Source organism: Carcharhinus amblyrhynchos, chromosome 12 (genome assembly GCF_965287045.1).
Source record: "Carcharhinus amblyrhynchos chromosome 12, sCarAmb.v2.hapA, whole genome shotgun sequence".
Classification (NCBI taxonomy): domain Eukaryota; kingdom Metazoa; phylum Chordata; class Chondrichthyes; order Carcharhiniformes; family Carcharhinidae; genus Carcharhinus; species Carcharhinus amblyrhynchos.
Window position 1 is genome coordinate 52,268,055 of NC_137335.1, and position 18,288 is coordinate 52,286,342.

The 18,288-nt window shown below is 41.0% G+C and overlaps 1 protein-coding gene across 3 annotated transcripts in view; it reads right to left on the reverse strand.

Annotated features, from left to right (window-relative positions):
- Positions 1–18,288, reverse strand: part of ush2a (Usher syndrome 2A (autosomal recessive, mild)) — an 815,153-nt gene that overhangs the window by 189,637 nt on the left and 607,228 nt on the right. For all 3 annotated transcript variants that reach the window (XM_080200528.1, XM_080200527.1, XM_080200526.1), the window contains 3 exons: positions 14,897–15,095; positions 7,315–7,483; positions 5,997–6,218 (listed from right to left, as the gene is read on the reverse strand). In XM_080200528.1, coding sequence (XP_080056654.1) covers positions 5,997–6,218; positions 7,315–7,483; positions 14,897–15,095 — 590 coding nt within the window. The remainder of the gene's footprint in view (positions 1–5,996; positions 6,219–7,314; positions 7,484–14,896; positions 15,096–18,288) is intronic.

The following is an 18,288-nucleotide window of genomic DNA, read 5'->3' on the forward strand; positions in this document are numbered from 1 at the left end:
CAGTGCAGCAACAGTCAATCAAATTTAGACAGGGCTCAAGTTCAGGTCATCAGAGAGATGCAGAGTTCATCTCCCAGGTCGCCAGTATGAGTACCTGGAAGATTGATCGATCATCCGTTCCAGGAGAGTCCCAGGAAATTCGGGAGGGTTGACAACTGCACATAGGAATTTAACCTGAGTGGATGAGATAGATTATTAAAAAGCACCAAGGGCAATTCAGCTACCTTCTTCCAATAGGAACATCTGAAATCCTGGCCTCAGCTGAGTTTTTCCATTAGGCAAGAAATAAACTAAAAACTGCAATAATCTGAGGCAGAAAATATTAGAGAAGAGAAAATAGGTTCTTTATTAAAGGTATAGCTAAATATATATCATATATATATACACTAAAAATTCAAATTTGGAAAGCTTTGCTTTGATGATTATTAACTACTATGAATAATTTGTGACATTGCTTTTTATATCCCAGGGTTATAGAATCATAGAACCCTTCAGTGCAAACAACAATCCCATCCAGGCCCTATCCCAGTAACTCACGTATTTCCCCTGGTAATTCCTCTGACATTGAGGCACAATTTAGCATGGTCAATCAACCTGACCCACATATCTTTGGACTGTGGGAGGAAACCAGACCACCCAGAGGAAACTCATACAGACATGGGGAGAAATTGCAAACTCCATACAAACAGTAATCCAAGGCCGGAATTGAATTCAAGTCCCCTGCACTGTGAGGCAGCAGTTATAACCATTATACTGCCAACAACACGTTATGGAGGTAAGGTATTAAACTGAGGAAAGACTACATATGTCTGATGGACAAAAAAAAGAAAAGAAATTTCTAAGACTTTTACTCAGAGATAAGGAACAAGTAATTGTTAATTTGTGGAAGTTAAATAATTAATTTCCCTTATCCATCGCAGCTTCAGAAGTAAATCTTTGTGTAACCAAGTATTGTTGCTTTAGTTCTCACTATAAACATCATAAAAATCCACAGTCTCTCTTCATCTCTAAGCTAGCTTGTAAAATATGTATTATGTTGGAAACCTTATTTTGAACTCATAGCTGGTGACGAAAGGAGAAAAACTGAGAATTGTCAAAACTGGTTACTAAAATAGAAACAGAAACTGCTGGCAATACTCAGTGGATCAGTTAGACTCTGTGGAGGGAGAAACAGATGTTTCAGATCAATGACCTGTTAGCAAAACAGAGGAACATTAAGTGGTGGATTGGCTGTGATTCTGTTCTCTTTCATTGGTCGAGATTACACAGAAACAAATGCTTCAGTAATTCCCAATTGGCTAGTGTTGGGATTATTATTTTGCAAATCTTATAGATTTATGTTTCGTTATTGTCTCGATAGTGTAAAATGGAGCAAGGCTAATGGTAATTTGAAGATGGTAACTGGATGCCATAAATACTTGAAATGCAAAAGTCTAAGGTGCAAATTGGACATTGGATGAAGTTTTTATAATACTAGTTAACTAGCTCTGTGTTGCATATAGGAAGGCAAGACCAACGTCTTAAGATCAAGCAGGTTGAACGGGTGGGTGGGAATTACTGAACATGGAAAGGAAGGGCGGGGGCGAGAAAGGGGTTAGGAAGGTAAGCGTAAAGAGAGGACAAACGAAGAGGAGAGATGAGCAAGGGGACAAGATACATGAGAAGTAAAAGATGGGCAGGATCTGAGTGGAGAGGGGAAGAGGAAATAAGAGGTGGATGAGGATAGGGCACCAAGGATTCCAAGGATGATAGAAACTAACAGTGATAATGATACCTTAATAGCTGAAGGGGATGCAAAACTACTTCAGTGAAGGAGTTAGAAAGTAACTTTGGAGAAGTTGGAGAGGCACTTTTTGATTTGGATTATTATTGTAACATGTATTAGTATTGAAAAGTATTGTTTCTTTCATGCCATACAGACAAGGCATACCATACATCAGGAAGGAAAGGAGAGAATGTTCTGCAAGTACTTCTAACCTTAAAAGGTTAGTCTTTTAGCCTTAAAAAGGCTAGCCTTAAAAAGTATTTCTTATGGTACAAAATGAATGCATAAAAATGCATAAAAGGCAAAGAGTTCACTTGTGAAATTATCCAATGATGATCAGCACAATAAGGGACCACTTAACTAAGACAGTATCAGAAAGAAAAGCAAGAATAAGTGAAAATCCAGTTGGCTTGGATAAAACAGAAACAAAGAGATGCAAAGAATAATAAGAGGTGCAAATAAAATATGTGAAAAGCTTGCAAGGGATATCAAAGTTAACATTTATGAATATATAAACAGAATGAGAGTGATAAATGGAAATGTGGGCCCATTAAAAATGAATGCTAGTGAGACTGTGATGGATAGTAAGGAAGGGCAGACCTGTTAAATTAATCCTTGTTTATGGGAGAAACAAGAGAGCAAAATACTTGTAACTAAAGGGAACCTAAAAATAAGGTAAAAAGGAAATTAAATGGCCCAGATTTTTAAGTAGTTTTGGAGACTCCATGGACCTTTAGAAATGATGGCAGTATCCAGATCTGAAAATCCATCTGTATATCCGACAGATCCAATTTGAGAAAAGGGCGAGGTGTGTGACTCATATATGAGGGAAACCCAAACACAGCAGGACAATTTAAAATTGGTACTGAGTTCATACAGATCCCAGTTTTGCTGCAGCAATGGTCTTAACCTTTCATGTGGTCATTACAACCTTAGGCAGTAGTCGTAAATACTCTTGAAGGGTGGATAAGATTTGCAGAACAGCCAAGCTATGCAGTTGTTTCAATGTTCAACTTCTTAAAAATAAAAGAAAGACCGCTTGCGTCTTTTAGAGTTGAGAAAAATCTATTCTCACAGTTACAATAGTTACGAGTTGATGTTATCCCAAGAGCTAACATTATGTCATTATTAATGCTTGGCTGTTCAACAACCTACCATTATCTCAGGAGAACATGCTAAGTTCACAATTTAATTGACAGCTCAAAGAGGCTACTGAAAGATCAATTGCATTTGAGGTGGGCCAAGAAATAGAAGTCTGCTTTTTATGAGGAAACAAGCACTTAGGATTTAAATGTTTTAAATTAGCTTCTGTAAAAGTAAGTGTTTTTTAACTACAATGAAAGCTGTAGATATTAAATTTTTAAAAATTTCATCTTAACATGGCTCCTGAGATGCATCCATGATGAATATCGAGTGAGATGGCATGAAATGTGTAAAGGCAAAGATTGGTGGAGGGTTGTCATGAGTTGATACTAAGTTGGTATGAGGGGTAAAAGGGGCCATGTGAGTGGGTGTTTGTGTTGACATGTGGCATTTGAAGGGCTGTTTGATGAGTGGGTGGAATGAGTTGGCGTGGATTGAGTATGGAGAGTGGATGGGAGGGTGAGGGGGTGTGAGGGCTGAGGGCCAGAGGGTCTAATATTTTGCAAAACACAAGGACAACATCCCAGAGAACTGAGGAGGGCCTTTTAAACGATCTGATTTGGTACTCCGCAGTCCTTGTGATTGTCTGATCTATATGTGGTGGTACACGTCCAACAACCGCCCTCCTCTCCACCCCCCAGATGGTAGTTGATGCAGTTGCATGAATGCAATGGCCTGTTCCAGATAGCATATTGGGCTCCCGAACACAAAATATCCCACAAGTCTGCTGCCTTGGAGTCACACAGGTGTGCCATACCGTGCACAGACATGAATGTTCTATGCAAGGCTTAGTGCATTGCCAACTCTGTGAGATGAGTGGAAAGAGGGCAAGTGGGAGGGCAAAGGTGGTGCCTGTCAGTCACCCCCTGAGGCATTATACCACCTGAGTCAATGCAGAATATTGACAGCATCTGGTGCTGCCATCTCCATGGCTAAGCTTTGTGAGGCTTTTTTAATCTTAATTTTGTAGAGTGTGTTCCTTCAGTATAGTGTGACTAGGCAGCAGAAATCTACATTTTCCCTTGGAAGGCCAATGATAGGCCATCGCTTCCCATGTTGGACATTTATTGCAACTGACCATTGTTTTCAAAAGTAGAGCAATTATCATGCAGCATCTCTGGCATTTTTCTGACCCACCCACCTCCCAACCCATCACCCCAGGGCCAAGAAATTCCTAGCCTATTTCTCTGAGGGTGCAACAGATGTCCAGTCAAATTAAAAAAAATCAGGCAAGTTCTCATGAAAATTCAGACCAAGCAGGTGGAATCTTAACAAAAATAGCAGAGTGTTATTTCTGGGGAACTCTCTTTCTAGCTTATTTCTGGTCAATTTTCTCTTCAGATCTTACAACACTATGTCAAAAAAAAAAAATCATGTTCCATGCCATCATACAGGGGTGCGAGACCTCAACATATTGGCAAAACCCACTGTTCAGAGATTGGATGCCATCTTGAAAAGGTTCCCCAATCAAAACGCGAATATCCAGAGCCTTCTGAATATCTGGTATGGGTTGTGTGGTGGTGGGGGGCGGAGTGACTCCCAGAGAGAGTTCTGACTAATGACATACTAAGTATTAAAATGAGTTTTCTGCAGTCTCGCGGCATGTTTCATAGCATTGCACCGGCATTGTAGGCTTGAAGAACGTTCGCCAGCACGGATCGCATTCTCTGGATTTTGAATACACAATTCCATTTTCACAGACGGAGAAAACAGGCTTAAAATCACCCCCATCCTGTGCAAATCACCAACCAGTTTTCACCTTTGTTTTGTACAGTGCCATCATCCAGTTCCCAAATGTGTCAAGGCTTCACATTATTTAACATTCTTTCTCTCTCAAGGTATTGATGGATTTGTTGTGCATTTGTAGCACTCAGTGTTTGTTTTCATTATTTCAGGGTTTCAACATTCGGGGTGGGATTTTCTGGCCACGCTCACCCCAAGACTGGAAAATCCCATGCCAGGCCAATGGGACCACGCAAAGGTCCATTGACCACGGGTAGGATTTTTCAAGGGAAAAGAAAAAAATCAAGGCCAGAATTCTCCTGTCCCGCTTACTATAATTCCCAAAGTGGGTGGGATGAGAAAATCCCACCCTTGATTTCTTTTTCTTTTCCCCAGAAGCTAAGATAATGAAGTTTCTTAAAAAAAAGGAAAGTTTTCTCCGCTGTGCTAATCACTGCAATATTGCAGAGACATTTATATTGAGCGCTCTCATGACTGCTATTTTTAGCTCACAGAGGAAAACTTTATCCATGTAGCCATTTAAAGAGACAAAGTCACACACACCCCTCTACATTTTCAATTTTTTTTGAAGAAAGATAACTTTAAACAGTTAATTAAAACTTAATAATCTGGAACATGTGAACATATAGGATCACAGTGTTAATGATGAAATCAATTTAGAAGTATTAAAATTTACATTCAATCAACTGAGATCCAAGCTATTTCACAAAGGTTATACAGACAGAAAATGTTGGATAAACTCAGCAGGTCTGGCAGCATCTGTGGAGAGGGAAACAGTTAATGTTTTGAGTACACATGACTCTTCTACAGAAGCTGCCAGGCCTGCTGAGTTTATCCAACATTTTCTGTTTTTATTTCTGATTTCCAGCATTGCAGTATTTAACTTTTATTTCACAAAGGTTTTGGTTTATAACTACTTTCCTTCAAATTTTGAGCTTAGATAAAATCAACTATTTGTTAGCAAGATTAAGACCTGATTAGAAGTTAGAAACCTTAAAGTTGCCATTTTAAACTTGTGGAAGTGTTTACTACCAAAATGATACTTGTGCAAAATTAAATGTTTCATTTCAATCTGTTTTGCAATGAGCAGAAATGCACAGTGATGACATTTGTAGGCTTGAAGAACATTCTGTTTATTGTAATATGAATCTGCGTGGACACTTTTGGCCAAATAAGGAGTGAAATTCCTGTTTTCAAAGTAGTTGACTTGAATTTTGATCTTACGTTTTAACTTGCATTCACTTCCATTATAATTAGCAATTGACATTTTAAATTGCCAGAGAACTGATTGTTTTTATTCCTTGCTAAATGCCTATGATTTCTCTCAGTTTTCTTTGCATCTCACCTGTAGTGGGTTCATAGGCAGTCCCATCTTCTTCATTCCCACAACACAAAAGGTCTGAGCTAACCAGCTGTTTGCCACAGCACTGCTGCTTAAAACCATCATGAAGTGAATTTCCACAACAGATCTGGCCTCCCCCTTCAAAGTATGGACTTCCGCCGCAGCATGAATCGCCAATTCCAACGGAGACTTGGTTTTGCTGCACATTAAGGCAGCAAACTTCACCTGGAAACAAATATTTACCACATTATTATAAAGAGGAGATCAAATTAGGCATAACTCACTGTAAGTTTTATAAAATCTTGCAAATGTTCTCAACTCTTTTTATCATTTAAAGTGTATCCCAAGTATCTTGGCCTGATATCAACTTTACAATGGTCAAATTTTATTATCGTCATTAAAATCTTATGTACGGAAAGCTTTTAATTGAATAAAGGTGCATGTTAAGTGAAAAAAAATCAAAGGACAGGATTAGATGTAGATAAAACAATTCTGATAATACAAAGTCTATCTTGTGAGCAGGGCTGAATTGGGGAAAACAGCACCGAATTTTACAATCTCACCTTGGAAGTTTTGAACTAAATTTGAGGAACAACCACAGAATATCAAATATCCTTCACCTGGAATTTATATTTAATCTAATCTTTCGAGATCACGTGTGAGATTCTCTTCAGTGTATTTCTTGCCGGTGGGACGTGCTGGTGGTGGGATCCTCTGGGACCCCACCCTCTACTGTCACTGGGGATTCCAATTGAAGCCACCCTATGCCACTGAGAAACCTATGGCAGGGGGTATGCCACTGGCATGTCCAGAACATTCTGCCGGGGTGAATGGCTGGGGAATTCTGGGTCACAGAACAAAGAAACCCTCTGGGATTTCTATTTCTCATCATGCTAAATACCAACAAAGCACAGAATTGCAGAATACAAAAAATTAAAACCTTCAGCGAGTTCATTGTTATCACTAGTTATTGTACCATTTGTCTATTCACACACCAAAAAAGATCTTTAAGAACATTAGAAGTCTGGAAGTTCATGGATAATGTTGCAACCTAGAATTTGGCAGGGGTGTGATTTTTGATGATCATATATGTTGACAGATTTTAGCACTGCAGTTAGAATGCTGTAACTATGCAGAGGTCGATTGGTTTCTCTTCCAGCAGCTCTGTCTGCGGCACTTGATATACTTAAGAGCTTGAGGTTCATTTGTGCAGTAAGGGGAAACAAAGTATTCCTGGCACTTAATCATGCTAAAAATGTCAAGTGCTGAATGTCAGTGTACAGTTTAACAACAGAGCTCGCAAAAATTTAGTCTCGCCTACCTGGCAGAACTCTAAGGAAATAAATCCCGCAGCATTGAAACCCAGGCTGGAACGTGTGGAGGATCCCACCGCAACAAACTGTGGAGGAATTCAAACTCGAGGCAATGTATCTGTCTTCACAGCAAGAGTGGTTTGGCTGACTGCTGTACAGCACTCCATCACAGCAAACCTATTAAGAACATTATGGAACATTTCATGCAAAACACATCATCAGTTTTCCCACAGTAACAACTGAGTAGAACTTGAGTAGTAATGAATCTGCTCAGCTATAAAGTAGGGACCCAGTGAATCAAGAAAGGGTTTAGAATGGTTCAAATCTGCTCAACAAACTAACCTTTACATTTCTGACTATGACAAATGACTCCAGCCACTGGTTCACATGTATATTTTTCAACAAAAGCTTGGGTCTAACACTGTGGTTTTTAATTTTGATGTAGTGAGAAATCTCATTGAGCTAAGCAATCCTTAGAAGACGTTAATGATACTTGATGTGGCTGCAAAAGAAAGGCTTACATATCATGGCCAGTGAAGAAATGAGAGATGAGGGGAGTGAAGTTAGACAGTACCCACCTACAGGGTGTGAACAGGGCACAGAAAGCAATCTCTGTGCCAAAACGCATAGGCCCTAGGCCCAACTGAACCTTGGTCTTGATTTATATTTGACTGGCGAGTTGCACACTCCTGCTGTCTCCAGGCTGGCTGATCACTGGTGAAATGGATGGAAAATTTGAACAGCCATTGTGCTGGAAGAGACCCTTGAATAGGCCTTGAGAGAAAGATAGAGAGGCAGAGAGGCGACTGGGGGAGAGGGAGCTGTGCAATTGTGAGCGAGGGGAGGTTAATCGAGAAGGGTTTGGTCATGAAGAAGGGAGGGAGCCATGGGAATGGAGGGAAGTGAGAATGGGAGGTCGGGGATAAGTATTCTTCTATCAGCACTACATGAGTGAATAATTTAATGTCATTCATTGTCTTGTCTCATCCAAGAAGAATGTCCACATAGGAAAAATGGCGATTGGCATATCTGTGAAAGTTTAATGTCTAATAGGAAACAGTAGAAAAATAAAGAGGAGCAAATTATAGTAAAAAGCAGGAGAAACTGGAAATATACAATATCCATCATCTCCCCATCAGCTCTGATGATTAATATTGTGGAATGATCTTTGCTACAGTGCTAAATTTAACATCTTCCAAATTGTTTTCAATCTTTTCCCATCTTCAGTACAAATGTTATCCTCCTTAATTCAGATAGTCGAATTGACATTGTCTACAATGATATATCAGAGGTTTCTTTTTTGTTAAGCCACATTTCAGCAACTTTTCTCTTTCCAGAATCATTTTCCACTCTCCCTGGCATAAGGCATCCTATTCAGGAAGTCTGAATGTCAATATGAGTTCCGATTTGAATTCCATCTCAGGTTTCCTACTTGGCTCTATGCAATAGCTATCAGATTGTCTGCAATGCAGCCCTAATACAAATACTCATGTTTCGAGGGACTACACTCAACAGCAAGAATGGTACAAGCGTGACTATAGATTTGACTCTGAAGCTATTTTTAAAGATTGCTCATGCCTGTGTCAACTAAAAGCTTGCCTTTAAAGGAGCAATCCTTTTAAAACAATTTTAAACAACCAATTGTTATTTTCTTGAACAAATTGAAAATAACTTACATTTGGAAAGTCTAGGCTGAAAAAATAATGTATTTACCATTACCATTCCTGCCAAAGAAGTAAAATACTAGATTATTCCACAACAGGTTTTTCCTGCATTTTACCGGAATTTATTTCCCTTTCTTTTTCTACTGTCCTCTATTGAACTTTACACTTTCACAAATAGGCCAATCGCCATTTTTCTTAAGTGGACATTCTTAATGTGTGAGGCCAGTGAATGAAATGCACACACTAATAATTAAAAATTAGTTCTCCAAGGGTTTAGTCTGTCCAAATTGAGGCTTTCCTCAACTTCACCAACAGGACCAGTACAGTGGCATGGTAGTTAGCACTGCTGCCTCACAGCACCAGGGACTTGGGTTCAATTCTGTGTGGAATTTGCATGTTCTCCCTATGTCTGTGTGGGTTTTCTCCAGGTGCTCCAGTTTCCTCCCACACTCCAAAGAGGTACAGATAGGTAGATTTGGCCATGCCAAATTCAACAAAACAAAGGAGATTGTCATCAACTACAGGAAGCGTAGAGGAGAACATGACCCTGTCTACATAAGTGGGGACGAAGTAGAAAGGGACGAGAGCTTCAAGTTTTTAGGTCTCCAGATCACCAACAACCTGTCCTGGTCCCCCCCATGCTGACACTGTAGTTAAGAAAGTCTATCAATGCTTCTACTTTCTTAGAAGGCTAAGGAAATTTGACATGTCAGCTATTCTCACTAACTTTTACAGATGCACCATAGAAAGCATTCTTTCTGGTTATATCACAGCTTGGTATAGCTCCTGCTCTGCCAAAACCGTAAGGAGCTACAAAAGGTCGTGAATGTAGCCCAATCCATCACCCAGCCTCCCGTCCACTGACTCTGTCTACACTTCCTATTGTCTCAGCAAAACAGCCAACATAATCAAGAACCCCGTGCACCCTGGACATTCTCTTTTCCATGTTCTTCTGGAAAAAAGATACAAAAGTCTGAGGTCACATACCAACTGACTCAAGAACAGCTTCTTCCCTGCTGCCACCGGACTTTTGAATGGACCTTTCTTGCATTAAGTTGATCTTTTTCTACATCGTAGCTATGACTGTAAAAATACATTCCACACTCATTTCCTTCTCTATGAATGGTATGCTTTGTCTGTATAGCACGCAAGAAACAACACTTTTCACTGTATCCCGATACATGTGACAATAATAAATCAAATCAAATCAAAATCAAATCGTCCCTTAGTGTCAGAGGGACTAGCTAAAGTAAATGCATGGGGTAATGGGGATAAGGCCGAGGTGGAATTGTGGTTGGCGCAAACTTGATGGGGCAAATGGCCTCCTCCTGCACTGTCTGATTCTATGATACTAAAAAATTCTATGATACTAATCTTATTTTAAGTAAACATTTTAATATGCTGCACAGTAATTCAAAAATAAATAATACAGTTTGATGCAGGATTCCCCAATACATTTCACTTTCAAAGTGATTGTTATTCAGTCAAACCAATCTCATTTTGTTGAACAACTAAACACCGTTCACAACCTTTAACATAAAATTTCCTAAGCGAATATTGGGTTGCAGTTGAAAAAAAATGTGAAACCTGACATAAGAACACAAGAAATAGGAGCAGGAGTAGGCCATCTAGCCCTTCGAGCCTGCCCCGCCATTCAATAAGATCATGGCTGATCTGTCGTGGCTCAGTTCCACTTTCCCGCCCTCTCCCCATAACCTTTAATCCCCTCGCTTATCAAAAACCCATCAACCCACATCTTAAAAATATGTAGCGAGGCAGCCTCCACCACTTCAATGGGCAGAGAATTCCAGAGATTCACCACCCTTCGAGTGAAGAAGTTCCTCCTCAACTCTGTTCTAAACCGCCCCCCCTTTATCTTGAGGCTGTGCCCCCGAGTCCTACTGTCCTTTCTGAGCGGGAAGAGTCTCTCCACCTCTATCCTATCCATCCCATTCATCATCTTATATGTCTCAATGAGATCTCCCCTCATTCTTCTAAACTCTAACGAGTACAAGCCGAGTTTATTCAGCCTCTCCTCATGGCTCAGCCCCCTCAACTCCGGCATCAGCCTAGTAAACCTCCTCTGCACTCCCTCCAAGGCCAAAATATCCTTGCGTAAGTGCGGCGACCAAATCTGCACACAGTACTCCAGCTGCGGCCTCACCAGTGCCCTATACAGCTGCAGCAAGACCTCCCTACTTTTATATTCAATCCCCCTCGCTATGAAGGCCAGCATCCCATTAGCCTTCCTGACCACCTGCTGCACCTGCAGGCTGGGTTTTTGCGACTCATGCACAAGGACTCCGAGGTCCCTCTGCACCGTCGCCTGCTGCAGTTTTTCGCCACATAAGTAATAGTCCTTCCTACCATTATTCCTACCAAAGTGGACCACCTCACACTTGCCAACATTAAATTCCATTTGCCAGTTCCTGGCCCATTCGCCCAGCCTATCTAGATCCTTCTGCAGACTCTCCACACCCTCCGCGCAATTAGGTAGAAATCTAACCAGTAGAGTTGGCTGAGGAGAACCAGTGGGTGTGGTTTATTTTCTTCTCATTGTTTATACTTCTCACTGTATGCTAATACATGTGACAATAATAAATCAAATCAAAATTCTATCAAATTTAGACTTTTAAAAGGCTTTCGACAAGGTGTCATATAATAGACTGTTATGTAAAGTTAAATCACATGGGAACGCAGGTAATGTCTTGAGATGGACAGAAAGCTGATTGGAAGCAAAGAATTGGCATAAATGGATCGTTTTCTGATTGGCAGGCAGTGACTAGTGGGGTTCCACGGGAATTCTGCGCTAGGACCCCAACTGTTCACATTATATATTAATGATTTGGAAGAGGGAACTGAATGTATCATCTCCAAATTTGCAGATGATACAAAGTTGGGTGGGAGGGTGAGCTGTGAGGAGAATGCAGGGATGCTTCTGTTTGATTTGGACAGGCTGAGTGTGTGGGCATCTGCATGGCAGATGCAATATAATGTAGCAATAGTAGGGAGGCGGATTATTACTTGAATGGGTATAATTTGAGAAAGGTGGATACTCAACAAGACCTTGGAGTCCTCGTGCATCAGTCACTGAAATTAAGTATGCAGGTACAATAGACAGTAAAGAAGGCAAATGGTATGTTGGCCTTCATAGCGAGAGGATTTGAATATAGGTCTAGAGATGTTTTGTTGCCATTGTGTAGGGTGTTGGTGAGGAACTGCAGGGAGCCACGAGTTGCCCGTGGCTATCAAGGTGACAATAGCCCTCAATTTCTTTGCATCTGCCTTCTTCCAAGTTGTTGACATCTGTAGGATCAAATGTAGTCCACAACTGCATCACTTAGGTTGCCATACCTTTTATCAGAGGACTCAATGATAATCGCTTTGACACCAGTCGAACCCAGAGGGATGCTGGCTTTGCTTCACTCTATGATCTCCACAGCTCCTGGGGCGGGGGTCATAAATTGCACTCGTGGCAATGAAGGCACCATCATATCATCTAGGTGTCTTTATTGAATGGAATGGCTTCTATTCCCTTTAATATGCAGCTAGTGTGTGAAATTCACAAAAAAGATAATGAAGGTTTGTGCCATGTATCCAGCGAGCTGCCCATTCTTCCTTTGGCAGTTTCATGCACTGTATGTATTCTCTCCATCTGATAGATTCAGCAGTTGGATCCTGGGAGCCAAGAGATACTCACTGAAGATCCCATTAGCTAGCTCAAGATGGGGTTCTGGTGCTTTGGAAATATTCTTCAACATGCCCCAGCAAGGGTGTTCAGGACTGTTGTGGCTCCGCTCTGCCCTCTTCACAACATGGTTCTACAGCAAGAACTAGAGCTGGTGCAAGGAGAAGGTGGACATCACCCTGCAACCTTGCCAGGGGAGGAGGAAGATGTGCTGCTGGCACCAATAGGTACAGAGCTGCCTATCAGAGAAATCCATGATAGTGCTATCTAGGAATTGTTACAATTATGAGATTTATAAGATTCTTATGGCCTGAATTTTCAGGATGGTGGGGAATGCATCCTCACTAACTCCAACAGGCCCACTGCCATTTCAAGCCCTAATTCTACTGGCACTCCAACATCTCCCTGCAACCACAGAGCCAATCACTCTATTCACAACCTTTCATCTCATCAAGGTTTCTCATTCCATTGACAGAATGAAACTGATTAGGGTCAATGAAGGACCCAACGAAGTAAAGCCATGACAATGGATAGCTCACATAAAGTCATTCTTTCCTTAAGATAGGGAACATAAGGTGGGCGCGGTTAGCAAAGACCTAGAAGTGGGGATGTCTGACACTGCCATTAGCATTTTCTCCATCTTCCCTCTTAGGATTTGCCTGCGAATGGAAGGACACGTGGTTATACGTCAGTGTGACATTCAACTACCATAGCAATGTTTTGATTGATGTTGTGTAATCTGGCAGTTAATGTGTGCAGACCTTTGGTGTGGGACAATATGTGCTTGGTGGCCAGTGCATCTAACTGTTCATGATGTTGGCCTCTCTTTCTTCAGAGGTGATCATGAATGCAAAGGCTTGGGACATAATGACACTCATGCTAGAGATGGACATCTCCATTTTCTCTGCAGGGGTACACAATGACTCTGGAAATGTGGACACAATTCCTGCTGCTGCCACACAACTATCTCATTTGTGTACAACTCCCAAGGCTCAGCACCTATGTCCAGCTGAGCAGAGGAGTGTGTATCTGCGGAGATGGAGGACATGTAGGAGTCATGTGATGGCGCATCCTCTGAGTGCTGGTCCTCCTCAAATCTAGTGTAGTGCAGATCATGGCATTTAATGAATGGGTGACATCAATTGAAGATGGGTACAGTTATGTGCCAAGAGCTAATGTGATTCTAATTCTGTCGTCGAGTCTGGGCTGTCTCCATCCTTTCATCGATACAGCCTGTAGTGTTATCACCTTGGCACCAGCCAGGGCTTTCTCCTCCACCACAGTCAAGTTTGCCAAGGCTGTACCTCCATCCCAGATATTCTAACACTCCCTGGAGTGGTGGGCTATCTTCAAAGACAAATAATGAGAAGTAAAAAATCTGCTGAGGATGAACTGTGAGGATTTGTGGAGCCTGACTGTGAGCAATATGTGTGGGAGGGAAATAGGATGAGTCTCAGTGTGAATGCTGTCTGCAAGATGGAGATTTGAGGAGATGTCTGGAGAGAAAGGAATGTGAGTGGCAGCAAACTATATTAGTCAGAGGAGTGCTGTGCAGGAAAGTGTTTGGGAGATAAGAGCGTGATGAAGGCTGCCAGCTGAGGGTTGCAGATCACTCACCTTGCCTCATCTAATGAGGTCATTCAACCACTCTTTGGCACTGGATCCAGGTCCTTGGCACTACACTCCTGCTGCTGACAGCCTCTGTGACTTTCAGCCACACCAGCTTGGTGAGGCTGGTGGGCCTCCCCGTGCTCTCCTCAGAGAATCAGACATTTCTTCCTGCTCTCACTGCATCAGCCATTGCCCCAGGGGACTAAGGGGCCAGCCTTTCGACATTTCCATCCAATCTGCAGGTCTTTGCTCGTTCTCACAAGTACCCTCAATGCTGAAATCATTACTGCCATTGTCATTCTGCCTCTAAATAGACATCTTTCATTACCTGGACAGGTGTGCCATATTGCCATCCCCTCCACCCCACCGTACCCCTCCACCCCACCTCACCCCCACCAGTTGATGGGGAAACCTGGAGGCGGGATGATATTTACATTGCTCTGGAAAAGAGCAATGACATCGCCCCAAATCAGCTATTTGGATTCCCGACCAAAGAATGGTCTTGGTATTCCAGCAGGGGCTATAACCGTAAGATTCTGCCTTAAATGTCAAAACAATTAGCTTCTCTCTTCTGGTTACAAAATAATTTAAGCCACTAACAGAACAATGAATAAAAATAATCAGTACCTGATTCTCTGGCTGATAACAGGAGTGACCACAGATGTTTTCATTTATTTTACATTGAACATAAACACACTGCTGACTCTTCTGATCCGCCTTTGAATCAATGACACCTAACCACCAATGTGATGTTCTCCGCCAAATTTCATATCCCTGGATGATGCCATTTGGTCGTCCAGGGGGTTTCCAATCAATTCTAAGAGACCTTGCAAAAGTACAAATAAAATAATGGAAAGATTGTTCATGAAAGTGTAAGGAACCATAACATTTACATGGTCACAGAAAATCACTTCTCACGTCCAAATCGTTATAAATTATTTAAAGGTGCATCTATTCGAAATCCAGAATTTCTTCCAAAGCAAAATGTGCGACATACAACTGAATGAGGCATATTAATTGTGGGAAATATTGTAAGCTATGGATAGTAAACAATGATGATTGACAATTTATTTGCAACAGACAATAATCATAAAGGGTATTGAGTTGAAGATCCAGTAAGTCTTAATTGGTTTTGTTAATAAAATATTTGAAAGATTTTTTTCAGCAATTTTTTTGGTGGTTTCAAGGCATAACAGGATCATTAGTTAATAGCTACTCTACAGCCTCATCACCAGTTTGTTGTCAGTACCCATCATCAGTGTATAAATACAGAAAAGTAAACTCACATTTATAGGTAAGGGCATCTTTCATGACCATGGGATATCCCAAAGCACTTCAGAGCCAATCATGTGCATTCTTTTCAGTTACTGTTGTAATACAGCAAGGTTCCACAAATAATACTAAAATAAATAACCGGATAATCTGTATTTTTATTGAAGCTAGTTTAAGGATAAATATTATTCAGCATACCCTGTTCTTATTTTCAAATAACATCAAGGGATCTTCTAATTTGCCGGAGAAAGTAGACAAGGCATCTCATCCAAAGGATGGTACCTATGACAGCTGCACTCCTTCTGGACTGCTTAGTACTCAAGTGGGGCTTAACCCCACAACTTTTATTTCAGAGGTGAGAGGGTTACCAACTGAGCCAGGGCTGATGTGAGAGAGAGGTAGGAAAAAAAAACAGATCTCAGTGTGAAATCCTGGCAACAGGACGGCATTATTGGCATAAAACATGAAAAAGTAGAAACTATAACAGGGAAGAGAATTGTTGCTGATGGCTTTTCAAGACTGTTGGATGTCCTTTTGCTTAAGTTATGGCTGAAACAGAGATCATAAATAGGAAAGTTGGCATTATGCTGGTACAGTGATGAGATTAAAGCCAGTAGTGTATTCAATTATTGCTGACTTCTGGTTGCATATGCAAAGAATTAGCTGAAGACTTGGGCCACAACAGTAAGAAAAAAACTTTTGATTAGTTAGAAATCATCAAAATAATCCTAAAACATGGAGCACAATGGAAAGTAACTATCGATACAAACTCTATAACCCACAAGATCAAAGGGCAAGAGTGTTACATAATCACAATGCCACATGTGACTTATTTTTCAGTAAACTACTGCTGACAAGTCATTTATCCTATTTCTGCTATACTTTTTAGTAGAATGAGTAAATAATTCCAACAGTGGCTTTTGGGAGAAATAAACCACAACTTCATAGAATCTGCTTACGCCAGAATGGGGTTGTGTTCTCAAGTGATAATTGATTCCCAATATAGTTGAACCTGCACGGATGAGTTTTGCTTAACCAACGGACGGCCAAGATGCATTAAGGTTTTTGCATTCTATTCAAAAAATTACTTCCAATGCCTGTTCTTGACTATGATACTTCAAACATGTTGGCTGTTACGTGTCGTAGAATAACGGATTATTCTGGAATGACTGCAACACAAAAAATTATCTGGAAAACGTCAAAATGTATTACACATATGCTGAGATTCTCAGGTAAATTGGGGTGAATTTAACATTTCTTTCATTTGGAGGAATATGAAATATGTCTTGCAGGTACATTTAAGCATGGGTCTAAAGATTATACAAATATTTTAAAGAATAAAACAAGAAATTTAGTGGGACTTTAAGACAAGCTTTAATAAAGATAATCTGATTATCGGCATAATTTGATTTCCGAATTATCCAAATTATAAGTTTAGATTGTAAATTTAGATTGTATGGCTGTTCATTTATTTCATAGCTTTGAATGGCTGCAGCTTTCTACCAATCTTTCAGTGTAACATCTCAGAATGATCTGCTGTCCCTCTCATTTCAACTATCTGCTTCACTCTGAGTGCAAATACTTACGCACAAGGCTCATATTGTACTGACCCTAATGAAGAATAGAGAGAGCTTGGAAGGTGATGTCTTTCCAGAAATGGGTCCTAACTGAAGCAATTTGTCCCAGAATCAGGCAGCTGAAGGTGCCACCCCTTCCAGCGTATCTCACAAATCCCAGTCGCTATGGTAGCCTATAAGAGGCAGCAAGCAGCTGTGCAACTTTCCTCATTGGGTTTGTAACTGCATGTCTTCAATACAATAGAGCTTTCTTCAGGAGATCTATCACCAGCAATGGGTAGCATTCCCTATGTCATCTTGAGGATCACACTGAAATGTCAGTCTGCTGGCGTCTAGAGATTCATTAAGACATGACTCAATCCTTCATGTCACCACCTTCTCAGTCACATTGACACCTGACACTCCCAGTTAGGGATGCAGGTCTACATTTATCATCACCTTTCCACGGACCTCCTGAGGATGGTGATGTTCTCACAGTTGCCTGCCAAACATTACAATGCTTCTTGAGCAAAGGGTGTCTGCCACTATGACTGTTCCTGGTAAACTGCCTACAGGCTGAGACATCATGAAACCCTCAAAGTTACTTGATAATAAAGATTACATGTCAGTTTCACTACATTCTTACTCCTATGCAATTGCTTCTCTTGACGTTGTATTAAATTACCATATAAGTTTGCTCAGAGACTCCACTGAGTGAAATATATATCTCTATTTGCAGTTAGTATCACTGAGCTCAGCACAACTTCAGGCAAGAGGACACAGCACTGCACCCTTACATTGTGAACAGAGCCTTGTGGCCATGAAACAAACAATGGAAAAATAATGCTCTTGAGGAAGTAAGTATGAGTGCCAGGACCATTACGTTGTTGGAAGGAACATAGCTTCAGAACACTGAAGTGGCAAAGTTCTTACATTTATTGATGAGCTTATCACATGCGTAGTTGGAAAGTCAGAAATATGTTTAGCACACAGGAGCGCACACAAGCTCTAAGGAGGAACCTATGGCATGAACACTCTGCCAGATTACAAAGAGTACATGGAATTCCAGGATATGATTTCTTTCAACACAGGGCCCGATTTTACCATCAAGTTGCGCCCATTTTTGGGTGCGGAAACTTGGTGAAGTTGGGTGTGAGACGAGTAGTGCGATCCGCGCCCACCTCACGCCGG